This window comes from Schistocerca americana, chromosome X, assembly GCF_021461395.2.
Source record: "Schistocerca americana isolate TAMUIC-IGC-003095 chromosome X, iqSchAmer2.1, whole genome shotgun sequence".
In the NCBI taxonomy this organism is placed as follows: Eukaryota; Metazoa; Arthropoda; class Insecta; order Orthoptera; family Acrididae; genus Schistocerca; species Schistocerca americana.
In genome coordinates, this window is record NC_060130.1 from 683000017 (window position 1) to 683027421 (window position 27405).

At 39.0% G+C, this 27405-nt stretch overlaps 1 protein-coding gene across 3 annotated transcripts in view; it reads left to right on the forward strand.

Moving 5' to 3' along the window:
- LOC124555635 (spindle assembly abnormal protein 6 homolog) overlaps positions 1-27405 on the forward strand; it is a 275888-nt gene that overhangs the window by 241294 nt on the left and 7189 nt on the right. For all 3 annotated transcript variants that reach the window (XM_047129612.1, XM_047129613.1, XM_047129614.1), the window contains one exon: positions 16283-16347. In XM_047129612.1, coding sequence (XP_046985568.1) covers positions 16283-16347 — 65 coding nt within the window. The remainder of the gene's footprint in view (positions 1-16282; positions 16348-27405) is intronic.

A 27405-nucleotide genomic window follows, 5' to 3' on the forward strand; every position in this document is an offset into this window, starting at 1 on the left:
CCCGAGGAAATCACAAATGTAAAATTAGAGAGAGTCAAGCGCGCATGGAGGCTTTCTGGCAGTCGTTCTTCCCGCGAGCCATATGTGACCGGAACAGGAAAGGGAGGTAATGTCAGTGGCACATAAAGTGCCCTCCGCCACACACCGTTGTGTGCCTCGCTGAGTATAAATGTAGATGTCGATTCCATAGTACTAAAAGAAGCCTTATTTTTTGCATCTTATGTGAAGCACGTTAGGTACACAGTCCACTTGATCAGTCTTCCATACACCATACTGAAGGCGAGTGTGATAGCTTACCAGAAGTCTCACTATGTGTGTCTTAAAATGTTGCACTAATGATGCCAGAACTCTCTGAGAGGCACCTGGGTTAATCACACTATTACATTGATACTCATCAAGAGATTCTTGCTATATCAAAACGTCTTCAACATTCTTCATGTGATTGATCCAGTGCCGAACTGTCTTAGTAATTATGCCATATATTTGACCAGTCTGTTGATGAGCTGATAGCATTTATTGTTGCCATTAATACTTTCCCAAGCCCAGACACGAGGAGGAGGTAGTACGTCGGTAGTAATTATTTTGCCTGTTCGTATCTAAAGTCCCTGTATTTTTAGAACAACAATGGTCTTGCTTATTACTGATGACAGCATGGGTTTCACAAAATCTTTCTGTACCTAGTCATCCTGCAGTATTTTGATTTATTGTCTTCATCTTCATGCAGAGTGCGAAGTGTTTTTTATTCATGCATTGTTGTATGTGTTTTCAACATCATTGACATGCTGATGAACCTGTTTATTTCCTGCCTTATTTCTTCTGCTGGTGATCATGAATGAATGACCTGACTACATCATAGATCATTTGACACAAAAGTTTTTTGAATTCCGTACCATGCCATAATGAAAAACATTATTCTGGAGAAACTAGTATTTGGGCCACACTTACAGTGGCTTTCTTCTGGGTCATCTTTTACTCAACAGTGTTATCATCTTAATGCTACATAGCCAGTACTGTAGCCAGTCTGTGTTGTGGAGTTATATCATAAATCATCTTATATATTGCTACAGTTCTCTGAGCTTTAGCAAAATGTAGTGTTTTGGAGAGCTCTTCTGATACCTATGCATATTTTACTCTAAATGAACTAGACATGATTGCTTGTACATTTATTCTAATTCACTGGTACCTCAACAAGTAACGTCCAATAGGTACATTACAGTGAATGGATGCCACCTCATATGCTAATGGCAGTTGTGAAAATGATCAGATTATATGAGACAGTGAAACTGAATGTGAAGAGATCTAATGCAAAACAAAGCTCTGCCCACAAGGCCATAAAGCAGGATAGTAAAAAAGGTATCCAGAAGTATATGTTCAGAAACAAATACTTTTTGTTGTAATATGAGCTAGTTCTTGTGTCAAGACCAGTCAATACTCAGTGGTTTAGATTACCTTCCTGTTCACACTCCCCTGAGGGGACTCAAGGCTCTTTTGTGAGATTCCGGTTTCTGATCCTTTTGATTTCTTTTCATCTTTTCTGTTCAGTGTTTTTGGTCACTGTTTCGGATTGTCCTCCTCTTCTAAATTCTGTCTCAGTAGTGTGATCCAACTGAGAAAGAACATCTTACTTAGCATCTTTGGTGTGTGTGGCCTTATCCCTATTTCATCTTTTACTCAACAGTGTTATCATCTTAATGCTACATAGCCAGTACTGTAGCCAGTCTGTGTTGTGGAGTTGTTATGCACCCTTCTGATTGAGACCCCTGACAACACAGGAATCACACTTCTGATACCTGAGCTGCTACCTTCCTATATATGCCTAGGTGTGGTTTCTTGTCATTCTGGAGCATCAGAACTCCTGGCAGTGGTTGCCATGCCAGAAACACACAAAGCTCCAAAAAACTGACCATTCCTCAATGACCATCTCTTTAGTTGGGAATGCTTCCCCTTATGCTGCTTCTTATGACCCTGCAATCTTCCCTTCTCTGACTACCCTCTGGGAGGAGGGCCATACTAGCCAGCTTGCAGTGCAATCATTTCACCACTACCTGGTCTGCACCAGGAGTAACAGTGACACTTTCACCACCATCAAGCCATTATTTTTCGTAGAAACTATCGTAGACAGGTTCAGTGAAGTGTATTCTTTGAGTAAGATGATGCAGTTTGGTTCACTGTTTATCAAAATGTCTTCTGCTGCCCAGTCTGTGGTCCTTAGTGCCTTTGACCATCTTGGCAGCATCCCGGTGTCCATTATCGCTCACCTATCTTTGAATATGATTCAGGATGTAATTTTTCATCCTTCAAACTGGTGAGGAACTCCGAGCCAAACTGGAACATCTAGGCATTCGCTTTGTTTGGCACGGCATGTTCAGAAAGGTCATGAGAATAATTGCATTGATCATTGATACTGCTGCCTTTATTCTTGCATTTGAGGGAGATACCCCCCCCCCCCCCCCCCTCTCGGCAAGGTCAGGGTTATGGTTTATTGGTGTTTACATCCCGCCACCCTATCCAACCGGAGAAGTGTTCCCCTTCTTCATCATCATCTGCCAGTGATGATGGGGCCACCTAATGGGACCATTTCCTCTGGCATCTTCCAGACCTAAAGCCTGCTGCCTCTCTTCAACGTGTGCTCCAAGGTTGCCCACTCTCTCTCCATTCCAGATCTTGCTGCTCAGTCTGTTTCTTGTTTATGAATATTGGCCCATCCTTGTGATGGATGATGATTTGGTGGCATGAGTAGCTTGAGCCTGTCCATCTCAATCCGGAGCTCTGCCTTGACACCCAATGCTTGGCAGTGGTACCTCAGTTCCATTTCTTGGGGTTTCTTTTTGACAACTAGCTTACGTTGTTGCCCCCATATCCACCTTCTGAAGATTGGCTGTTGCCAAATACTCAATGTCATTCAGTTCCTTGCCCACACCTGTTGGGGTGTGGAACATTAGACTTCCCTCCACCTTTATTGGGCCTTAGTTCTTTCCCATCTGGACTATGATTGTAAAGTTTATGGCTCATCTGATTCTTCCACACTGCTCCTCTTGGACCTGATCCACCATCGTGGTATCTGTTTGGTGACCAGCTCATTTTGCACTAGCTCTGTTGATAGTCTTCTGGTTGCCACTGGGTCCCCTCCCCCTTTCAGTTCAGAGGTCCCAGCTCCTGGTTTCCTGTGCTATTGCTGTCTGCTCTTTCCCTGCTCACCTCTCATATTCTATTCTTTTCCTGGCTCTGGGATATCACCTGCCTGCTGGTCACCCTCGGGTGGGTTTACCGATTGGGCTCCGCCTTGTCTCTCTTCACTGCAGTTTCCATCAGTCATCCTCGCGTGGGTTTACCGATTGGGCTCCGCCTTGTCTCTCTTCACTGCAGTTTCCATCTTCCTTCATTGTCCTGTTCCCCATGTTCTCCCTACCCCCCCTTCGGCCCCCCCCCCCCCCCCGACCCCCCTGGTTAGTTCCTCGTCCCTGTATTCAGCTGGATTTCTCCCAGGGCCAAAAGCCTCCATTGCTCTGGTAGTGTTCTGCAGTTCATTCTGCCCGCTTTTACGAGAGTTTTGGGATGCTACTGTTTTTTATGCCGATGGCTGTAAATCCACCAGTCATGTGGAATATGCCTTCATGTCTTCTGTTGGCATGGAACACCGTCTCGTGCCTGCCACATGTGGGGTGTTTACTATGAACTGATGGCCATTTAGCAGGTTTTCTGCTGTATTAAATGGTTCTCCCTCACCCAGCTTTTGTTACATATGGATTCGATGAGTGGCCTTCAGACTATCACCTGGTGTTTTTCCCCTCAATGCCTTGGTCCCTCTCACCCACAACCATTTTTCTCAACTTGGCTGTGATGCTTGTTCAACTGATTTCTTTTAAGTTCCTGGCAGTGTTGGTATCCCGGGTAACGAGTTTACTGTTTGTCTGGCTGAGTGTGGGGAGGGGGGTTTCCTACCACCCTTATTGTGTGTGACCCTTCTCAGAGTGGATTTATACCTTCACACAAATTCCTCTTTGTTCAGTTGTGGGCCTAGTCTTCATGCGATTAACCAGACTCCTGCCAGGTGACATTCTTCCTACCACCTCTCCCAGGAGAAATCAACCATCTCCATATCAGGCATACCTTGTTCACCAATCATTTTTTGCACTATAAAGAGCAGTCTGCACTTTTTTTGTTGCGGTCCCCCTCCCCTGATGGTGATCCATATTTGACTGGACTTCCTCACCTTTTGGCCCTTTGCACTAAATATTTCCTCCCGCACTCCTTGTTAGGGGTGCTAGCGGATGACCCTTGTATGGTTACGTCCATCCTCAGTTTTCTTTGTGGAAGTGATTTGTCCTCCTAGATTTAAGTACCGGAATTTCCTTCCCTTATTTGAATCCCTTGTTTATCATTGGTGTTGATTTGGGAGACCATTGAGCTTGCCAGACATTTTGTCTGATTCTTGTGCCATTTGACCCACCCTTTCTTGTCACTTCTTACCCTAGTGTTGTTCACGCTGTGCCGTGACCATGGTACAGCATGGGGATTGGGATGTGCCGGTGACAGTGCCGGCACCCCGTCACGTGTAGTGCCTCTGGGTTGCCCCTGCTTTTTCCCCTTCCCACCTTTCCCCCTCCTCCCCACTCTTCCTGCCACCTGATGTTCCTTATGCCCCTTTGTTTTCTCATTTTTCCTTCGCATCTACTGGACTGCGTTTTGGTGTTGTTCCTCCCTTAGTTTCTGACACCATAGATTGTGGGACCGATGACCTCACTCTTTGGTCCTCTCTCCCCCACAACCAACCAACCAACGAACATGTTCACACTCGTTGCTCATTTCTTAATGATTGCGTTTGTAGTTAGTCCTCTGATTGTGATGCTGTTGTTAGACACGCTACACAGTCAGCCCCAGACTTCCATTTGTCATCAAGCATGGGTCTACAAACTGAACTCCTACATCCATTTTGTATATTCTTGTACAGGGGAGACATTTTAATTGAAAGTCGTTTGCCCAGTGTTGGCAGATAAATATGATATTGCAGTGCCTATGTTGTTCAGAAGTATGAAGCAGTGTTCCTTTGGACATGAATGCACATTAGGTATACAACATATTTGTCTCTTTGTTTGCTATTATTAGCAAAGACCTGCTTTTTGATATCTTTAACTGTTTATTAAATATGATTGTTATGACCACTTGATTCCCAATGCATCAGGACGGGAATGGGTGCATCTCACCTGGCCATCTGCTGGGTATAAAAACCAATGAGAATGGAATGCAATACCATTCTGCTCTCAATGAGAGCTCATCTGTAGAAGCAAAAGGGTTAAGCATACCTTTATTAATAAATGCCATTTCTTATGGAGCTTTCTGTATACCTGGCAGACTTAATCCTGCAAGAGATTTCTGATCAAAGACCTCACCAAACCTTGGAATTACTACCCTCGACTATGGGAGATACCCAGTGACAACAACTTGAGATGTAAGATTTGGAGGAGCCTGAAAAGCACCAGAAAGCTTGTAGCTCCATTGAAGGCAAGTCTAATCAAGTATGGCAACAGATGTGATTGTGGCAAATACTAGAATGTGGAGCATCTTCTGACATGCACACTAACTGTCCCAATCCCAATAAATATACCCTTGATGAATTATGGTAGGGAAGCAAGGAAGCATTTGATGTCACACAATTTTGGGCTGAACAGCTTTGATCTCCGTACATGAAAAGGAATGTAAATGAAGTTGCATTCAAGATTGTTTTAGCAGTACTCAGTGTCAAGGTGGGCATAAACTTATAATTTCATCTCTCTATTGACAATCACTATCCCACCTAGATAAAACAGAAAACCTTAGTTCACTAGTATGTATGTTCCCCAATCATACTGTCATCATTGGAGGCAATCATAATCATTCAACAATCAATTGTAATAATAAAGTTTTGTGAGAGGTGGACATGACAAGAGATGCTATCAAGCGGTACTAAAAGCCTAGTCTGATACCTAGAACAGGTAGTCACGAAGCCCACTCTTGATGAAAATATATTGGATCTAATAGCAACAAATAGACCTGATGGCTTTGAAAACACCAGTTTTAAACTGGGCCATTGACCACGAGTTATTTGTAGCAATAGTTATTACCCAAATACAAAGGGCAATTAAAACAAGTAGAAAGGTTAGTATGTGAGCAAACTGGAGAAAGAAGCAGTAGTATCATATCTCAACAAGGAACTAGAAACATTTCTCTCTTGACTGGAGCATATAGAAGAACTGTGACTCAGTTCAAAAGAACAATTGATTATGCAGTATCTATTAGAACAGTTAATGATGGAATGGAGCATCCAAGGGATACAGTGTCAATTACAGCACAATATGAGTAAAATAAAACATAAGGCTATGAGTGGAGAAATGCTAAATGACACGTCTGGCTGTCACAAAGACAATGTATAAAGACATGAATGACTGCAGTAGTAGAATTGTATCCAAAGGCATCTCACAAAACCAAATGAAATTCTGGTCATGCTTAAAGGCTGTCATTGGCATCAAAGTTGGTGTACATACACTCATTAATTGACACAGGAACTTAAATTGAGGGTGGCAAAGCAAAACCTGAAATATGAAATCCCATTTTAATGTTTGTTCACAGAGAAACTTGTAGGAATAATGCCCCATTTTAATTCTTGCTCTAATGCAGATGTGATTGATAAAGATTTTAGTGTTACTGGCATTGAGTAACACTTGCAATGGCTAAAATCAAACCTCCAGCTTGAAGTGGAATTCCTATTAGGTTCTATACAGAATTTGTGGCAAAGTTAGCTTCTCTTTTAACCATAATATACTGTAGATCACTCGTTGGTATTCAGTTTAGCAGAAGTGATCTACAAAACTACAGTCCAGTACCTTTGACATCTGTTTGCTGTAGAATGTTAGAAAAATATTCTGATATCAAACATAATGATGTATCTCAAACAGAATGACTTTCTCCATACTAACCAACACGTATTTTGGAAACATCTGTCATGTGGAATACAACTTGTGCTTCTGTAATGTGAGAACCTGAAAGCCATGGATCAAGGCAGTCAAGTAGAGGAAATTTTTCTTGACTTTCGAAAAGCATTTGACCCAATATTGCACCTATATGCACTACTGGAAATACAATCACATTGGCTATCATGTGGAAGTTGTGATTGGACTGTGAACTTCCTGATAGGCAGGATGGAGGATGTTGGGAGGGCTGTTGACCAATTTAGAAGTAGTTTCATTGCAGCGCCATGGGAAGCTTGTTGTTCATTTTTTATGTTACTAATCTGACAGACAATATTAATAGTAACTTCAGAATGTTTGCAAATGATTCAGATATCTACACTGAAGTGACAAAGAAACTGTTACAACTGTGCATATTCAAATACAGAGATATCTAAACAGGCAGAGTATGGTTCTGTGGTCGGCAATGCCTGTATAAGACAAGTAGTGTCTGTTGCAGTTTGATCAGTTACTGCTGCTACAATGGCAGGTTATCAAGATTTAACTAAGTTTGAACGTAGTGTTTTAGTCGGCGCACGAGCGATGGGATACAGCATCTTCGAGGTAGCGATGAAGTGGGGATTTTTCAGTACAGCAATTTCGCGAGTGTACCATGAATATCAGGAATCCGATAAAAATCAAATCTCCGTCATTGCTGCGGCCGGAAAAAGATCCTGCTAGAATGGGACCAGTGACGGTTGAAGAGAATCGTTCAACATGACAGAAGTGCAACCCTTCTGCAAATCGCAGCAGATTTCAATACTGGGCCCTCAACAAGTGTCAGTGTGTGAACCATTCAATGAAGCATCATCGATATGGGCATTCGGAGCTGTAGGCCCACTTGTGTTCCCTTTAACTGCGCAACACAAGGGTTTATGCCTTGCCTGGGCCTGTCAGCACTAACATTTTATTGTTGATGATTGAAAACATGTTGTCTGGTCAGACGAGTCTTGTTTAAAATTGTGTTGAGCATATAGACGTGTACGGGTATGGAGGCAACCTCATGAATGGGTGCATCTCACCTGGCCACCTGCTGGGTATAAAAACCAATGAGAATGGAATGCAATACCATTCTGCTCTCAATGAGAGCACATCTGTAGAAGCAAAAGGGTTAAGCATACCCTTATTAATAAATGCCATTTCTTATGGAGCTTTCTGTATACCTGGCAGACTTAATCCTGCAAGAGATTTCTGAACAAAGACCTCACCAAACCGTGGAATTACTACCCTCGACTATGGGAGATACCGAGTGACAACAACTTGAGATGTAAGATTTGGAGGAGCCTGAAAAGCACCAGAAAGCTTGTAGCTCCATTGAAGGCAAGTCTAATCGAGTATGGCAACAGATGTGATTGTGGCAAATACTAGAATGTGGAGCATCTTCTGACATGCACACTAACTGTCCCAATCTCAATAAATATTTCAGTGTATATGGAATACTGTCTGAAAAAAGCTGAACAAATATTAAATCAGATTGTGATGAGATTTCAAAGTAGTGGAAAGATTAGAAACTTACTTTAGATGTTCAGAAATGTAAAACTTTGTCCTTCACTAAATAGAAACCCTGGTATCCTATGACTGTGATATCTCTTGTGTATACCTGGCTGTAACAATTTATAATGGTATGAAATGTATAGGTAACATAGATTCGATCATGGGCGAAGCAGGTGGCAGATTTAGATCCATTTGTAGGATACTGTCTGGGACATGCAGCTGATATACAAAGGAGATTGCTTGCACAACACTTGCACAGAATATTACAGAAGTGTATGGGACCTTTACCATATAGGACAATTGGGTCTATTTAAGGTATAGAAAGATGGGCACCATGAATGGTCACAGCGTGTGTCACCAATGAGAGAGCATTTAAAAAATAATGAAAAACCTAAACTAGCAGATGCTGTGTCAACTAATCCAAGACAGCTTATTCAAAAAGTTTCAAAGACAAGAATTGAGTGAGGAGCCTTGGAATATACTAAACCCCCTAAGTATCACTAACATAGGAACCATGGAGACAAAACGAGACTAACTACAGCATGCACAGAGACATCTGTGTAATTGTTCTTCCTGGACTCCATGCCGAAATAGAACAAGAATAATCCCTGAAATGTGCTACACCAGGAAGTACCCTTTAACATACACTTCACTGTGGTTTGCAGGGCATACATGCATATGTTAAAAACTGTCTATTTTGGATTACCATTTACATTAATTTTTCATATTCCTAGATGTAGCTATGCATGAAAGTGTAAGAGATATGGAGTTAAATTACCAGACTGATGCTACAGAACATTTTGTTGATCCCCAGTTACATTACAAAATTTATAACCTTCAGTGTACTCTCTTTCAGATTCCTGCAATGCTCCACATGAATTTTCCATTATTCAAAGTAATGCTGGAGGTCTGCTTCTGTCAGCTTGCTGGGAATCTCTGTCACATTTGCATTCACCATTTCCACACAGTCAAATCTTGCTCCTTAAGCGCAGATTTGACCTTAGGAAATTGTGAGCGGGGGGGGGGGGGAGGGGGGGGGGGATTGAGCACCCCAGGTTGGGTGGTCGAACAAAGTGTGCCTTTACAGACAAAGTACATTGTCTTGGTAACACATCCAGGACTTGTTGTACCACAAATCAGATCTCCGTTTCCTCACTTGTTCATGAACTGCAGTCAGAACCTCACCATAATAGTGTTGATTGCAACTGAAGTTGCAAAGGAAATGCACCATACACAACAACAATACACGGTGCTCATACAGCAAAATGTGTCAAAGGCTTTAGGAAGACTATGCAACGTTTCTTAACAACAAATTGCCTCCGATGAGCGTGACGTCACAACTGTTTACATTAGATTCATTTGAGTGGTTGCGAGCGAGCTTATGCGCATGTGCAGTTGAGTTGTGTATGAGTAGTACCTTCTCCTGTTACTGGCTACAGAAACAGGCCGGGAACTAGGGGTCGGGGACAAACCGGGGTATCTGCCCCAGGCGGCAGCTTCGGGGGGGGGGGGGGGGGGGCGGGGGCAGATTAATATTATTGAGGAAAAAGAGCATCCAGCGCCCATTGGTCTATCGATTACTCGTATGATTTTGATCGCATCCCTGTTGGTTTTTGAACATCTTTGATCAAATTCTAAGTCTATTTCTGAATGAATTGTAAGTTGATTTTTAAATGCATGCATAGTATACGTGATGTCTCTGCCAGGGGAATCCCCATCACATCTAGAAATAAACTTTGCTGAAGACAAAAGGGGACGGGTCTATACAAGCTGAGCAGAATAAACCCAAACGGGTGAATGCCAGTCGATGTTTATGTGGTTGACTGGGTTTGCAAATGATCAGCGCTGTTATAACTATTAGCGAATTCCATAGATTCAGACTGCCAGAGTGGAAATAAACAACTAATGGGAATAACAGGCAACAAAGATTGTGTATTGTCTCCTCCGTGTATCCAAGAAAATTAAATTGTGACAGAAAATTTTTGTCCAGAGCGCTACACTTCTAAGGGCCAGTAATACAGTCCCTGGCTAGCAGCCGCTAAAGTTGTATTCTGGGAGTAGCACAGAAAACGCATTGTACGAACACGTAATAATGCCTAACCGGAAAATAAATGCGGGATAACTAAACCGGCGATTGTGGTGGGGTTAGTGAAGTTAACCAGAGAATAAGTTTTGACACTGGCAGAAATAGTTACGGGATTAATGATGACAACATTGTTTGTTAGAACGTGGAAGGAGAATATACGGGGACTCTCACAAATCACGGAAGAATATGACGATTCCAAATTTGTATAAAATTTTCGTACTACTACTTTTCGATCTCGTGCTTCAGAAGCTAGAGAGTGTGAATGAAATGTGAAACTATTTCCTAACAAAACTTCTTGGTTGTAGTAGGCCTAATAGGCATTTGATATTGGTACTTCGTGAATTATATTCTATCGTGTTATAAAAATGACCATTTGTGCCAAAACAGTCTCGTTTATTTGGTGTGTGTAACAATTGCTGCAATATTAGGCAGGCCTATTTCGTTTTATCTAGCAGACAGTGACAAAATACACATAATCAAATCGAGAAACCACACCAGTCTTCGGTACAATTTGTATCAACAGCTTTTCTAGTATTAGACAACGACATTTCGTTTTTTGATATAGCAAAACATTGATGAACTTTGATGAGGTAATAGATTCTTTCCCGAAGAAGTGTGTTCTACTGCTTTGCTTGTCTCTTGTTTTATTTATCCTATATTTAATTTTATGTCACACAAAACAGCAAGTTATTAGCCAATAGGCAGTAAAGACTGCAGATTTTCTGAAGAGTTCTTGTTCTGCCGGTTACAAATAATCCCATCCTGTATTAATTGTGAGATTTTTTTAAGAGGGGCAGGATGTCAAAGCGGCCGATTGGGAGCAGGAGAGGTACTACAGGACATTTTAATTTCCACTGGCATGAATATAGTTTGATGACACCCATTACAAAACATTACATGTTTGAATTCCACAGAGTGAAATACAGAGACCTGCAATGGAAGAATGCTGTGTGAAGAGGCAGGCACTGCACTTCGGCACACTTTAAGACCAAATAACATGTCTTACGTTCCCTCGAACATGTGTGTGTTTGCGTTAAGTGATTTTGCTGTTTCCTCTTCGTTTATTACTCTCGCGTCAAATGAAAACAAATCAGATTTCTGTGGCCGGGAGCTATCAAGTGAATTAAAATACATTCACATAATTACGTAAGGCTAAAATATGTAATTAGTTTCAGATTTTATTTTGTTTCCACCTGTCTGACAGTCAAGCGTTAATCGCCTTGCAGAACAATGAAGTTATTTTTGTCGGTTTGTTTCTGCTGAGGCAGTCAATTTATTTGAACGAAGTGTTTAATTCCACACTGCTGGCTAGTTTCAGCTATTCGCTGCAGTTCAAGTTCACATTTTCATCTTATAGCATGTATGGGATTATGCCGTAATAAAGAACCAAACATGAGATAATACTGGTACTCAAAGAAAGTTTACGTCTGAATCTGGACATGCGAATGTGCACTTTAAGCCGAATGATGCATTTTATTATGGTTCAAAAAATTCCCATGCTCTTGGAGTATAATCTCTAATATCTTGTTTCTTTTATTACATAATGTAAGATCTTTTAATGTTTTACATGTACGAACGTACGGGCTTCCTGGGTCACCGTAGCTGCGCAAGCACGGCGATGCAGGTTATCTGGCACTCTCAGGCAACTGTTGAATTGAATCTATTCCTGAAACTTCCTGGCTGATTAAAACTGTGTGCCCGACCGAGACTTGAACTCGGGACCTTTGCCTTTCGCGGGCAAGTGCTCTACCAACTGAGCTACCGAAGCACGACTCACACCCGGTACTCACAGCTTTACTTCTGCCAGTACCTCGTCTTCCTACCTTCCAAACTTTACAGAAGCTCTCCTGCGACAGAGCTTCTGTAAAGTTTGGAAGGTGGGAAGACGAGGTACTGGCAGAAGTAAGGCTGTGAGTACCGGGCGTGAGTCGTGCTTCGGTAGCTCAGTTGGTAGAGCACTTGCCCGCGAAAGGCAAAGGTCCCGAGTTCGAGTCTCGGTCGGGCACACAGTTTTAATCTGCCAGGAAGTTTCATATCAGCGCACACTCCGCTGCAGAGTGAAAATCTCGTTCTGGAATCTATTCCTAACAGGTTGCAAGAAAATATTCCGAATGGTTGTTTGGAAAGCATTACTTTCAAAGTTAATTTCGTTTTACGCAAGATGAACTCTGTGAGCGAATGGTCGATGAATTTTTTAAATCACAGAGCGTTTGAATATCATTCAAAAAGCAAATCTTTGACGATGACTATTTAGAATATTTTCGAGCCCAGAAGATCAGACATTTATGTCGTCGTTAAAAATTTTACTGGCACATTTGTGTGATGTAATACGCGCAAAAAAGATCAACATTATGTGTGAAAGCTTAGCTTCTCTTGCAGATTGTTAATCTTAGATACCAACATTATACGTGAAAGCTTTTCTTTTCTTGTAGCAACACTATGTATAGTAATTTAAACCGTTACCTTTCCCTATTTGTGTGTTTGCGCTACTTATTACTGATGTTGCTATTGGCTGACTACATCACGTGTCCTATGCTCTGAATATCTGCTATCATCGGCTGGTGAGATCACTTGACATGAGCTACGATTAGATTACAAAAGCGCATCGCAATCTTGATTTCAATTCTTCGGAAAGTAACATGCGGTGGTTGGTGGAATTCGAATTTATACTTTCGTAATACGAAAATATGTAGTGTACATCTTGCTGCACTTCAGACATCTTTCCAAAACTATGTTTTTCCCTGTGAGTTTTGTATTCTAAAGTGCCGGGAAATTCTACACCGATGTATAAAACCACAACCATTGAAAGGATTGATAAGTTTTACAGTTCCGAGGAAAAGTATGCTGTTACTTAACACGGAGAAAGTGTGTTTTCATCCGGGAGAAAGTGTATTTTTAACCGAAAAATCCGGGATTTTTTTTTTCGACCACGTATACTCCGTGTATTAATATGTAATTTCATTTACACCTATGAAACAGTCAGTGTAACATAATGGTAATAATTGAATGTTTCATATGGGACAGTGGACTGCAGGATGTTGAGAATACTGAGAAGGAACAGGAAGATGATGAAATGGGTAAGAGACACCGCAGCAGTCCAGAATGTCATCATGGCTACTATGACAGTAAAATGTAGAAAACAGCAGTATGAAATGATACAAACTGACAAAACATGGATTAAGGAAAATCTCTGCTATATTCTTCCAGATGACGATCTAATTAGAAATTAACAGATCACAACAGAAATAAGCAGTGTCATAGGATAGGTACAGCCAAAAATTATGACATGTTGAAAATTTTATTAGAGACGTTTATTCAGCAGTGGATGGAAAAATAGATGGTGGCAATGTTGTTGCAAATTACTAGGCAAGTCTGTTACGAGAGGCTAGAAGACAGAGAATAATTATTGATTGCTATTAACATCATAACTGAAAAGTATGTCATGGTGAAGCAATAGAACATCTTGACAAATATATGATGAATAATTAAAACTCAACATGGGTTAGCTTGGGTGTTTGATTTTTAGAATGAAAAGAGTACTAAATTGAACCAAGACACAACCAAGACAAAAGAAGTTTCTGAAAAAATTGTTTTGGTGCCTGTTAGAAAGAAGAAAAGAATACAATATTTATGTAAACAAGTGAGACTAGAGTTTAATTCTTGTAAAATATGGTGTCATTTTACATTTGTAGTTGTTTTAAGCAATAGTTAAAATGTGATATAATTTGTTCATTTTTATGTAAGTATTTTTACTGTACTCATTGTAGTTGTGCAAGGGTCTTTCTGTTGTAGATAAGTTTAAAACTGGGGCAACCACAGCTAAAATAGTTGTACATGATTGCTTGACAATTCATAGAGTTAACAGTTTTTTTTTTTTTTTTTAATTACGGGTGTTAAAACTATTATAATGAAACTGAATGAAGTGTCGAATGATCTGCTGTAGCTGTATTTGTTCTGGTCACTTATAAACCCACACAACTGGTTTCGCAACTTTTAAGTAGCACAAAAACGAATTTGTATATACTTAATAAATACAGTTTGCAAGTTAGTGCCAAAAGAAAGTTACTTACAAATGCTATGTCATAGGTTACAGAATGCTGCAGAGTAACAATTGGTATGGCTAGGTAAAGTTTTCAGCCCTCCTCAATTGATAAAAAACAATAATCAATTGTTAAAAAAAAAACTGTCAGTGATGAATATCATGTCAAGAGCAAAGGAATATAATTAGAAATCAGAACTGATCCCTAATTAAAAAACGGTGAAAAAGTAAAGCAAATGAAAAATAGATGGGGACTATCCCCATGTGACATGGATCAACAGCCAAAAACGGGACTGACGTGTGTTAAGTCATGAACTGTACTTTTTCTGATTAACATCTGCTCTTGTCGGCCTACGTCAAGCAGAAAAATGCCCGTCATAGATGTTATGCAGCGAAGTACTGGGCCCTGTGGTGACTGAAAAATAAAATAAAGCTAGTGATGAAAACTAGTAAACTTGAAATCTACTTAAAATTGTTTTAACTGTTATTGTAGGGCCACCAATGGCCAAAAGGAAGAAGCATATACTGCTCGTCAAACTTGTCAAAAGCAGACATGCTCATGTGTATTTGCCACCAACATAGCAGCTGACAACATAAGCCATGAGTGTCCTGTGTGTTGTCTAAGCCTGTGCTGTGGCTGCCGTCTGGGAACCAAGATGGTGACGGAAATTGAACTAACACTGGCAACACAGAAAATAAGAAAGTGCAATGCTAGTGCTCTGCTTAGGACTCATGGTCACCATGCAAACTATTAGTCTTGGCTCCCTGTTTTACATAAAACTGAGCCTGAATGATACTAAATATAATAATGTTGCTAAGATGAACTGCTTATTCCTGAATCATCAGAACTTATTTCTGAATCTTTAAAACAGTTTAGACATTAAATGGAGCAGATGACCTCCCAGTCGACCTGGAGCGGGAGTAAACATGAATGTTAACATAAAAAAGCTGTAATAAGTTAGCCAACTGATTAGATGTTGAGACCCCTAACTCAAAAAATTTAAATAGTCAAAAGTAGCCAATAAGGCTCGGTGCCTTAACTCCGTTTGATTATTGAGATTCTCATCATGGGACTGTCTTATGGATTTTACTATATATTTTATTAAGCATATTTAATACAGTGCTGTTTTTCTCTTTGTGTAGTACCTCCAAATTGTTATGGAGGTCTGAAATAGAATGTTGATTATTACATAAGATGTTAGCTAGCACAGATTTCGAACTGCTCACGTTGAGAAATTCTTTAAAGCGAATTTTGAAATTCCTACCCATTTGCCTAATGTACTTTTGAGAACAGTCATTATAGGAAATTGAATGAATAAACCCCTGTGTTCTTATGTGGGTTGCCGATTGACTGTTCCCTGTCTTTATACGTGGAACCTACATTCTGTGGAATAAAAAAACACTAGATTTGCAAAACCAGTTGTATGGGTCCATAAGTGACCGGAACAAATACAGCTACAGCGGGCCATTGGACATTTAACACCTACATTTTGAAAAACTGTTCACTGTATGAATTGTCAAGCAATAATGCATGATTATTTAATTGATTTTAACTTTTGGTTAATGTGCTGTTACTACTGCTGCTTCTAGTTTTTTAGCACTGACAAAACATTCAGTATTTGATAATTGCTTAGTGTGTTATGTAGTATAATGTTGATACTGACTTAAGTTTCATTTTAGGGTTCACTCAGCATATCAGGTGCTACAGGATACCTGCATCAGCAACAGCAGCAGTTATCTGCACAGTATGTATTAAATATGCATCATTGTAACTGTGTGTGAAATGTTCCTAGAATAGTCCGTTTAACAGAAAAGTCATTAAAATTAATGGTATTTTTTGTTTCCATCATATTAGTTAGTTGTTCTGGTATAGGGCACACCAGTGTTACCAGATTGTCTTAAGGCAGGCTTCATTTAACTGAAAGTAAGGCATTTTGTCCCAAATTGTCTAAGGTGATTTAAATGCCAGAGGTATGGCCATACTGCCTTAAAATGGAAAATCAATGCAACACATGCAAGACGAACTAGAGCCGCCTCTGAACCAGAGAAGGTATGATCTCCACCATGGTGCATTAATTCACAAGGCAGACACCCAGACTGGAGCCAGGAATGCTCTAACAAGGGAATGTTCCAGTCGGACTAGTCAAAACCTCCCATGAAATATTTTATATAGGAAGAATATGCTGAAAGAAACAAACGTCAAAATTTTAGCTACCAAGACAAACTGCAAGAGTGTTCTAAAAAAGAGAAATAAATAAATTGTTGAAAATTGCCAATTTTGTAGCTTTTCCGGTGGCTGGAGAAATTTACACTCCTTACTGTAGCTGTATCAGACAGTGCATGTACAACACGGCAGGCACATATCCTTGGGTGATGGCACGTTGGTAAACAGATAACGCAGCAGAACACAATCGTAATTTGTAAAGTGAATTTCAGTTTCTGTTGATAGTTCCTGTGACACGATTGGTCACAGTTACTATTCGCTCAGATTTGCAACTTGGTTAATATCCATCATAATTAGCAGTTGTGTTTGCAGTATCGCTAGGTGTTAACAATGGAGATAAAACTAAATTAATTTTCTTTGTGTTTCCTTCATGTAGCATCTGTGTTTGTGAGAGTTCCAAAGTAATGTGGAATCAAATTAATGTTGCACACCATATGGGCAATGATGGAATATGAAGAAAGTGGTATGTAATCAGAATCACCTACTTTTCCTGAAGACCTACATATGTGTTATTTATTGGTTAACATTTTGGATGTTCATTCAAATGATGTTGACATTTCCTTAGAAATTGTGAAAACCTGGAAGAAATGACTCTGACAATTCCGTAAATTGTAGTTCGAAAAATGAGTGTGGTGCTAATTATAGTCCATAACAAAAATACAGCACATTTGTAGCCTGAAGAAGAGAGAGAGAGAGAGAGAGAGAGAGAGATCGACTGGTGCAGTCGATGGATGCTATGACACATTTATATAAAACGATGCTATTGATAAATATCAGTGGATTACTGTTTCTGCAGATTTACCTGTGTCTTCAGGAACCCCAAAGCAAGTCAGCATCAAATTTTTTTTTTTTTTTTTAATTGTCTGTTTAGTTGCAAAAATCTTGTAATCAGCCTAGTAAAATCTGTAAAAATGAGAGAGAATGATTGAAGCAATCTACTGACAAAGGACCTGCAGGCTCCTGGGCCTCTTTTCTGGAGGTGTGTTATAACAAACCATCATATTGTAATTTAGAAGCTCTGACATTTTAGTTTTGATGTGGTTGTACTGACCGAAGTTATTCATTTGTTTGAAATGTCATACCCACAAACAACTTTTGGCATTGGGAATGTGCCATGATTAGTTCTGCAAGTTGTTACATTATTTTATATGTCTTGTATTGTTGGATATTGTATTTGTATTATTATACATCGTATTATTGAATTGTATTATGCACATTGTTAAGTAAGTTGTTGTAGCTGTGTCTACCGTTGTTTTAGGGTTTCATGTAATAAATACTGATGAAGAAATGATTAGAAGTGAAACGCTTTAGAATAAGAAAGTGGGTATGAAACGTGAGGTAGAGAAAATAAAACAACAAAGCGGAAAAGAATATACTTCACGATCTGGTACAGCTGTAGCTGGCAAGACTTTCAAAGCAGTAAAGAAATGTTTTTTAAAGGAGTGTTTAAAGAAAATAATCTCTGAAGCTCAAGCAGAAAAGTTAAACTATTTTTAGTCGCACAGTAAAACGTAGCAGGATGCAATTGTAGGTCAGTGTTTAAATAAACGCAAAGCTAAAATAAAAATAAAGACAGTGAATCCAAAACACATGCCAGTGTAAATGGGAATCTGTTATTGTAAATGAAGGGGAAGCTGTCGAAGTTTGTCGATCTCTCTATGATACAGACTTTTTACCAAATTTCTGTTAAGTATATATGTGTTATTCGGGGGAAAGTGTCGAATGGCAGTTCCTTTATGTAAAGAAGAGGCTCATATACCAGTAGGTCTCATAAGCTGGACAGTGATGTGTTTGATCTATTAAAGGCACTTCTTAACATGATTCCAAGCAAAACAAGCCATTACTCACAACACACATCTGAACAGAAATATTTTGAAAACACTGAACTTAACATAAAAAATCTATGTGAATTGTTTCAGGAGTACTACAAAGAAAATACAAAACAATATTTGAAAATCTCTTACAAAATGTATTTTCATTGCTTCATGGAGGGAAGGAAGATTCGGTTTAATGTTCCATTGATGTCAAGGTCATTAAGGACAGAGCACAAGCTCAGCTCTTGGATTGTGTGGATGAGGAAATCAGCTGTGCCCTTTCAAAGGAACCATCCTAGCATTTGCCAGGAGTGATTTAAGGAAATCACAGAAAACCTAAATCTGGATGGCTGAACGCAGGTTTGAACCATCATCCTCCCGAATGCGAGTAAAATGCACTAACCACTGCGCCATCTCACTCAGTTTCATTGTTTCAAGTCACTTAACACATATAGCCACCTAAAAATTGATGTCTATAACTTTTGTACAGAGTGAAAGCAGAAGTTAACAAATGATCCTAAAGACCCCTATCAAACAGTGTGTTTGCAGCACCAATTCAAAGTTGATCAGTATAACAGAATACAAGAAGATGTGTTAAAGCAAAGTAAGAATGATCATACTTGTGTTGTTGTTGAATTTGACTATGGTAAACATTTGCCAGTTCCGAAATTAAATGTGCCAATGCTGTTTTACAAATGCCTCCTCTGATGATACATTTTTAATGTTCACATTGATAACAATGGATTGTCCTACATGTACAGATTTATGGAAGGGTAAGCTAAGAAAGGACCTCACTCTGTTATTTTATTTCTGTTTGACTGCTTAATGAATGAGATGACTAGTAATATAAGCTCAATAATTTTCCTATCCAATGTGTGTGGGGGACTGAACAAAAACATTTACATGGTGCAGTTTGGCATGTGGTTCACCAGAAATTTTAATGTAGACATTGACCACATTTTTCCAGTCAGAGGACATTCATTCAATCAATGCGACCGAAATTTTGGCCGCCTTAAATCTGTCGTGGAGAGAGAAAAAAAAGGGGGGGGGCAGTTGTTGGCAGTGCTAAACCTTATCTGGAGGTCATGGTTGAATGTCATATTAACCTATCACCTTTTGATTTTGTAATAGATCATGACATTATAAAGAATTGGGCAGAAATGTTGAAGCCTATATTCTGGGCAAAACCAAGAAGAAAGAAAAATATATTCCAGATCCAGAAATATGTCCAAATGAAATACACAAAGGTTGGTTCTTAGCTGTGTTCTACAACTTGTACTGAGATTACATACAATTCCAAATATGGTTGACAAGGAATCCAAACTTGAATCAGGCCCCATATAGTGGCATTAAATCAGAGAAAGTGACAGATGTTACAGATCTTCTTGTCTTCATGTCACCTGCAGACAGGAATTGCCTTGAATGTTTTAGAAGAAATTGTAAATGTGTTTTGAGCCCATAAGTTTCATGTTTATTTATTTATTTTCCTACACATCCTGTATGGCATTTTACTAATATTTTTTCATATTTTGTGCAGAGCATTTTATGTTCTTTGGAAAGAGGCTACTTAAGTACAAAAACTAAATTGTGTTTCAATATGTTGAAATATATATGTATCGTAAGAATGTGTTAAGTCATACTTTGTGGAGGTGTTCATTTTATCAGCACTTATTTCAGTTTGATCTTTGTTATTAAATCCGAAATGTCTTCTTACCAGTTGCAGAAAAACAGTTCATAGCTTTTGTTCGGCACTTGGCCTGAACATAACAACCCCTCCATCTTTAGAATGACAACAAAAAGACTAATTTGGATTCCACCCCAAACTAACAGTGTAATTCGGCCCCTAGAAAAAGAAAATGTTAGTTTTCATCATCCAGCACTTCTCTTTACATTTTCCTGATGACTGCAGGGAATAAACACGGAAACGTTACAGTGTTCATAAAATATACATTGTGCAAAAGATTATCTTAAGAACTGTGCTACAAAAATGTTATAAAATATTTCATGTTCACAAATTAAAGCCCCCAATTGATGGAAGTTGTGTGCCATGTAACATCATATACTCTCTTGTCTTTTTTCCCCTCTGCTAGTAATTCGTGTAACAATTACATCTGCAACAGTTCAGCTGTCAATATGAAGTGCAAGTTTTTCAAAAAACTAATGATTTGAGACAGTTTTGGTATGATTTAAGTGCTTAAAATTTGCATGTTTGCACTTTGTACTTCATGCTACATGACATAACATTCTCTCTGTTATGGATAATCTATGCATTTGTCTGCTAGGCAGGAAGGGCTGTACAAACCACTGTTATAAGTGGTTGTCCGTGTGACAAAAATGAGTAAATTCATCATTTTTAAAAACTACTTGCAGTTTGTCTTAGCAGCTAAAAATTTGATAGTCATTTCTTTTGGTGTATTATTCTAGTGTGAAAAATTTCAGGGTAGGGTTCAACATGTTGTATTCAACCTTGTAAGTTTGATGAAGAGGGGAAATTTAACAAATTATAGCAACCACATGATGAAGTGAGAATGATTTTTAATGGTAATGCATCTACTTGGCTTCAGTTTGACATTTATTTCTACACTCATTAAAACAGTTATGTGGGCAAAAGTGTCTCAATCCAGACACACACATACAGTGCTGGTGTAAATGGCATAATTGAATGTGTAAGGCTGCATCTTTTAAAAATCCATGTCCAGTTTTAAATTGATTCAGACACACATTTCAAGCCCTGTGATTCATCTGTGTTAGTTAGTTAGTTACGTGTTCCATTAATCAATAGCACGGAAAAATCATTATGATGTGAACGTGTCAAATGCACAAGAAATGTGTACAGGAAACAAGTTTTTTTACATTATAGTGCTATACCTAAATATTTCTATTATCTATCCCATCCCCTTAAATGACACAAAATCCATATATTATATCTCCAGATTTATTTGCTCATATTCAGGAATTCATCTATGGTATAGGAGGAGTTGTCAAGGAGGTATGATTTCAGTTTGTTTCATGAATTTCGCTGTTGATTTTAAACTGGTCCATATTGTTGAGAAAAAAATTTCATTACTGATTAAAGGTACTGTGAAGCAGTTGTAAGAATTCCTAACATTTTAAACAGATGCCTACAAGATGTGCGACTATCAACTCCACACATTATTCTAACTACTTTATTTTCGGCAGTGAATACCTTTTGGCTAAGTGTTCAGTTGCCCCAGGATATTATTCGTTATGACATCAGAGAATGGAAGTATGCGAAGTATGTTAGCTTACTAATTTCTACATCCTCAAAATTAGCAATTATTCTGATTGCAAAAGTTGCTGTGCCTAGTCGCTTTAGGAGATCCAAAATGTGACTTTCCCAATTAAGATTCTCATCTATTTGTACACCCAAAACTTAGTATGCTCTACCCTGGCTACCGACTTCTTTTGATGTGTTATATTTATTGAAGGAATTATACTTTTTGTAGTAGAAAATTGGATGTACTGTGTTTTTTTCAAAGCTCAAAGCAAGCCATTCGCAGAAAATCAATTAACAACTTTTCCAAAGACCTTATTTGTATCATTTTCTATCAAACTTTCTTTTACTGGGTTAATAATTATGCTTGTATCATCAGCAAACAGTGTCGGTTCAGCATCTTGTTTCACATAAGAAGGGAGGTCATTCACATATATCAAGAACAAGAGGGGACCCATGATTGAACCTTGTGGAACACCTAATGTAATTTCACCCTAGTTAGATGAAGTGGCAAACTCCTTTGAATCACTTGAAGCATATAAAGAGACTTTTTGCTTCCTGTTCTGTAGATATGACTTAAACCACTCACATGTTGTTCCATTTATACCATAAAATTGTAATTTCTCGAACATAATGTCATGGTTCACACAATCAAATGCTTTGGATAAGTCACAGAATATTCCTACTGGTGACATTTTACTATTTAAAGACTCTATTATGTAGTCAGTGAAATTGTATATTGCTGTCTCAGTGGAACAGCATTTCTGAAACCACTCTTGAGTACAATACTTTCTCAAAGATTTTTGAAAACACTATAATCAAGGATACTGGCCGGTAATTATTGACATCTGTGGTTTCCCCCTTTTTGTAGAGAGGCCTGACAATGGCATATTTTAACCTGTCTGGAAAAATACCCTGAGTCAGTGATGCATTACATATGTGACTCAAAACATCAGCTGTAATTGCTCCACATTGTTTTAATAACTTGTTAGAGATGTCATCTACTCCAACAGAACATTTATTTTTCAAAGATTTAATAATTTTTCCTTATTTCACAAGAGGTTGTTAGGTGAAACTTAATCTGACTAAAACTTTTCAAAACTGACTCTTCCATGTGCTGCCTGGCTTTTTCTTTTGAACTATTCTCACCAATTTTTACTCGTACACTTAAGAAGTGATTGTTAAATACATTGGCTACCTGTGTACTGTTGGTTAAGATGGTCTCATTCTCTTTAACAGTAATACTACCTACCCCAGTGGTTACTTTTCCTGTCTCCCTTCTAACAACATTCCATCTTGATGTGATTTTATTGCTGGAGTTGTTAATTTCTTCTCTAACATACATATTTCTTGATTTCCTTACAACTTTTCTTAGTATGTTACAATAATTTTTATAGTGTAAAACTACTACTGGATCTTTACTAGTTCTTGCTGTCTCATACAGTTTTCTTTCTGAATATACTTTAATACTGGTAGTAATCCAAGGTTTCTTTGAAAAGTTTGTGGTGTTACATTTAGTACTTTTCTTTGGAAAACAATGTTCAAAAAGGGATATAAATTTATCAAGAAATATGCTGCATTTATTAGCATTTGGCTCATTATATACATCTTCCCAGTTTACATTTCCTAAACTTTCTCTGAAGAGATCTATAGATACCGGGTTGAGCACTCTCACACTTTTACTTAATGGTTTATGTGGTGTACACCTTGTTAGGTTTTGTAAGTTTATCAGTTGTGCATCATGGTCTGATAATCCATTTACCACAGTGAAAGTACGTTTTTGTTCAGCATCTTCTTGCTGTGCAAATACATTATCTGTTAGAGTACTACTGTCCTGAGCTATACGTGTAGGGAAACTGATCACTGATTCTAAGTTATATGTTCTTAACAACACTTCTAGTTCACTTTTCCTATCAGAATTGCTTGGAAAGTTAACATAGAAATCACCACAGATTAACAACTTCTTCTTTTTGTCTGACAGACAGCATAATAGGGAGTCAAACTTTTTTATGAATAGCTCCCAATCTCCAAGTGGAGACCTGTACACTGTTGCTAATATCAACACAACATTATCTAGCGGAAGCTCACATGCACAAACCTTGAAGTGCTGATCAACACAAAATTTTCTTACTTCAACAGTTCTGTATTTATACCCTTGTTTTATGAAAATGGCATCTCCTCCTTTATGAATACTAGATCTACAAGTGTAAGATGCTAAATTATACCCATTTATACTGACGTTTTCCAACCCCACAGTTACAGGGTGCTCAGACAGACAAAGTATATCAATCTCATTCTTATTTTTGAGATCATATAAGCACATTATCAGATCACCTACTTAATTTTTTACTTCCCTGACATTTTGGTGAAGTAAGCTAATACTACCGTTAGCTTTATCCCTATTTGCTGTGCATGATGTTTCTTTTCTTCTATTTTCCTTGGTTGTTGTCCATCTGGAATTTGGCTTTAACCTAAAAAACCTGTCTGTCTGGTCCCAATAACCACAGGGATCACCCCTTGTGTGACTGCGGCCCCCCTTACAGTATCTGCTAATAGAGAAGCTAACTTATCTTTCCCCTTCCTATTAAGGTGCAGGCCATGTGTAGTGTAACCCCACCTACCAATAGCATCAACTGGAACAATACTTGTGTGAGATTTTGCTGGTGTGTGGAGCATCCCGTTCAGCTCTGTGTTAAGACGCCTTACAGCAGTGTTTACCCAGGGCCGATCATAGCACTGAAAGACCTCCACAAACCCCACATTTGTGTGCCCAGTTTCTGGCTGCTATTTTATCCAGCTCACTCCTAATACTATATCTTGGCTTAATAGCCAAGCTGTTTCCCGCTCCCCCAACTATAATTACCTGATCTTCCTTCTCAAAGTCCATGCATAGCTGACCTAAGTTTTCTGTAACCTGGCTAAGTTTCTTGGTTTCACAAAACTTGTGACCTATACTTCAGGGGTTACACGAGTTCCAAGGAGAATGGCCTCTGTTATGAAATTGCGCAGGGTGGAGTTGTTATGGTTGTCAGTGAATTAAGAGTACTCACCCATCACCCTTAGCACTACAGTGATTGAAAACAGAAAGTGTATCCTCAGTATGGCTGTAGAGTAGGTACCTGAGCAATCTACACCCTTCACACACACCCCCCCCCCCCCCCCCCCTCTCTGATTCCCCCCCTCCCCCCTCTCGTTTGTCACAACCACGATGAATGATGAAGGCAAGGTGAAACCTCTCTGAAAAATGCAATTTAAGTGGTTACAGTATTTGCATAAATTTGAGGTTAAGGTGCTAATACAGGCAAAACCTATCTGCATAAGCCTACAAGACATACTTTTTAAGCCCTCCGATTCACCTGTGCTGAAGGGTTACAGAAAGGGTGGTCTCAGTGGTGAAATCATAAAGGATGAATTGCTATGGTTTGCCAGTGAATGAAGAATGCTCACCAATCACCTTTACACTACAAACTATAGCTGTATAATTTCATGTTCCACACATAGCAAGTGTGATATGTCTAATCCCCTCACTCCTCACAAACGTGTTGACAGTCAGTTTCTTAGAGACTTCATTCAAGAACGTCCCTGACCATTTCTCCTTGAAGATGTCTGTGCACACAGTGGTCTATACGTCTCCTCCAACATTGGCCTATGTGGTCAAGTTTCAGAGGATCTGCTTTCACATCACATTGTGACCCTTCGCCACCACAAAGCTCACAATATGCTCATAAGCCTCAATTGTTGCTGTGTTATATGTTATTGGTAAATTACTTGCATTCCGGTGAGCATTTCCATGTGTGAATCCTTCCTGTACAGAAAGTAATATGCAAGCAATAGCCACAAAAATGGATGCAAGACTGGATCCATGAGCGTGTGGACAATGCGACAGAGATCTTTCATAATCTGATGTTGGTGCCCGTTGCAGAATCTGACTCATTTTAGGAGATAATCTTTTCAGTAGTGGAATAGCTATTGCTAATGTGCATTGAGGAACAGGTGGATGACACAGTGAAGGTTTAGAAATAGCCAATCTGCAGGAAATGTAACAGTATTTCATACAGCTGGAGAGAGAGAGAGAGAGAGAGAGAGAGAGATTGATTTTTGAAAAGAGTGAAGAAATCATTACACTACCTCAACAAAAGTATGACATTCAATTAAGCTGATTTTTGGAAGAGAATAAATAAATCACCTTCCTGATATATTGGTTAATAACATCATAGTTTCCGCTCCAGAAAATATAACTCATTCAAAGGCAGAACAACTCTTGTAAGTTCCGCCCAGCCAGCATCTCACATTTGATCTGTATTGTGAAGCTGCAAAGAGTAACAGGTTGAAGTGAATGTTAAACAACACAGAGGGTTTACAAGCCGTTGTAATGTGGGAGCTGGAATAGATAAGTGATTATGGAATAGAAAAGCAACTACAGTCTCTTATTAGTGGATAGGTATCAGGGCCAGAGGAGATAACAGTAACACTCTCAGAGATCATGTGAAAGAACTTGCTCCACTTCTGGCCGCTGTTTGTCATACGTCACGGGAGCAACAAAGGGTACCTAGCTACTGGATAAAAACTCGGATCATTCCCATTTTCAAGAATGGTTATAGGATGGATACACATAATTATAGCCCTATATTTCTGTCATCAATCTGTTGTAGAGTGATGGAGTATGTTTTATGCTTATGTATTACAATACTTCTGGAGAATGAAAATCTTCTCTATAAAAACCAACATGGATTTCACAAACAGAGCTTATAAAACTCTGCTCGCTCTGTTCCTCCACGAGATCCACAGTGATGGATGCCATGTTCCATAAATTCAGGACAGCATTTAATACAGCCCTCCACTGTTGTTTAATGAAAAAATATGAGTTTACCAAGTACTGGACTTAATTTCTCACCGGAGTCAAGGCTTTCTTGCAGCTAGAACACAAAATGTTGCTCTTGATAGACCAAAATGGACAGATGTAAAAATAAATTCAGAAGTATCCTAATGAAATGTGATAGGACCATTAATGTTTACAGTATACATAAATTATTTAGCAGATAACATTGGAAGTTCCACTAGGCTGTTTGCAGATGATGCACTTGTCTATAAGAAGGTAACTACATCAGAAGATTGTCGGTAACTGCAGGAAGACCAGCAGAGGATTGATGAATGATGCAGTAATTGACAGTTGACACTAGGAATGGAGGGGGGGGAGGGGTGTGGGGAGATGAGATAGTGATACCAGAAGTAAACTCTGCCCCACACCATCAGGTGGCTTGCAGAATGTTGGTTTAGGTGTAGATCAGCTGTGTCAGTGATACGAGAGACCTTGCCTGGCGACAGATAAGAGTATGCAGCCCTTCACATGCTGTCCTTCCCCACCAAACACTGTTTTCATAAGTGTGTCACTGATGTACAGTGTTCATGGAATTTTAAATACAGTTCTGAAAAGTTGTTGTAAATTAATAAGTGATGTCTATAGTGATACATGTATGCATCACTGGTGCAGGGAATTTTTCCAGACTGATGAAAATATGCAACTGTTAAA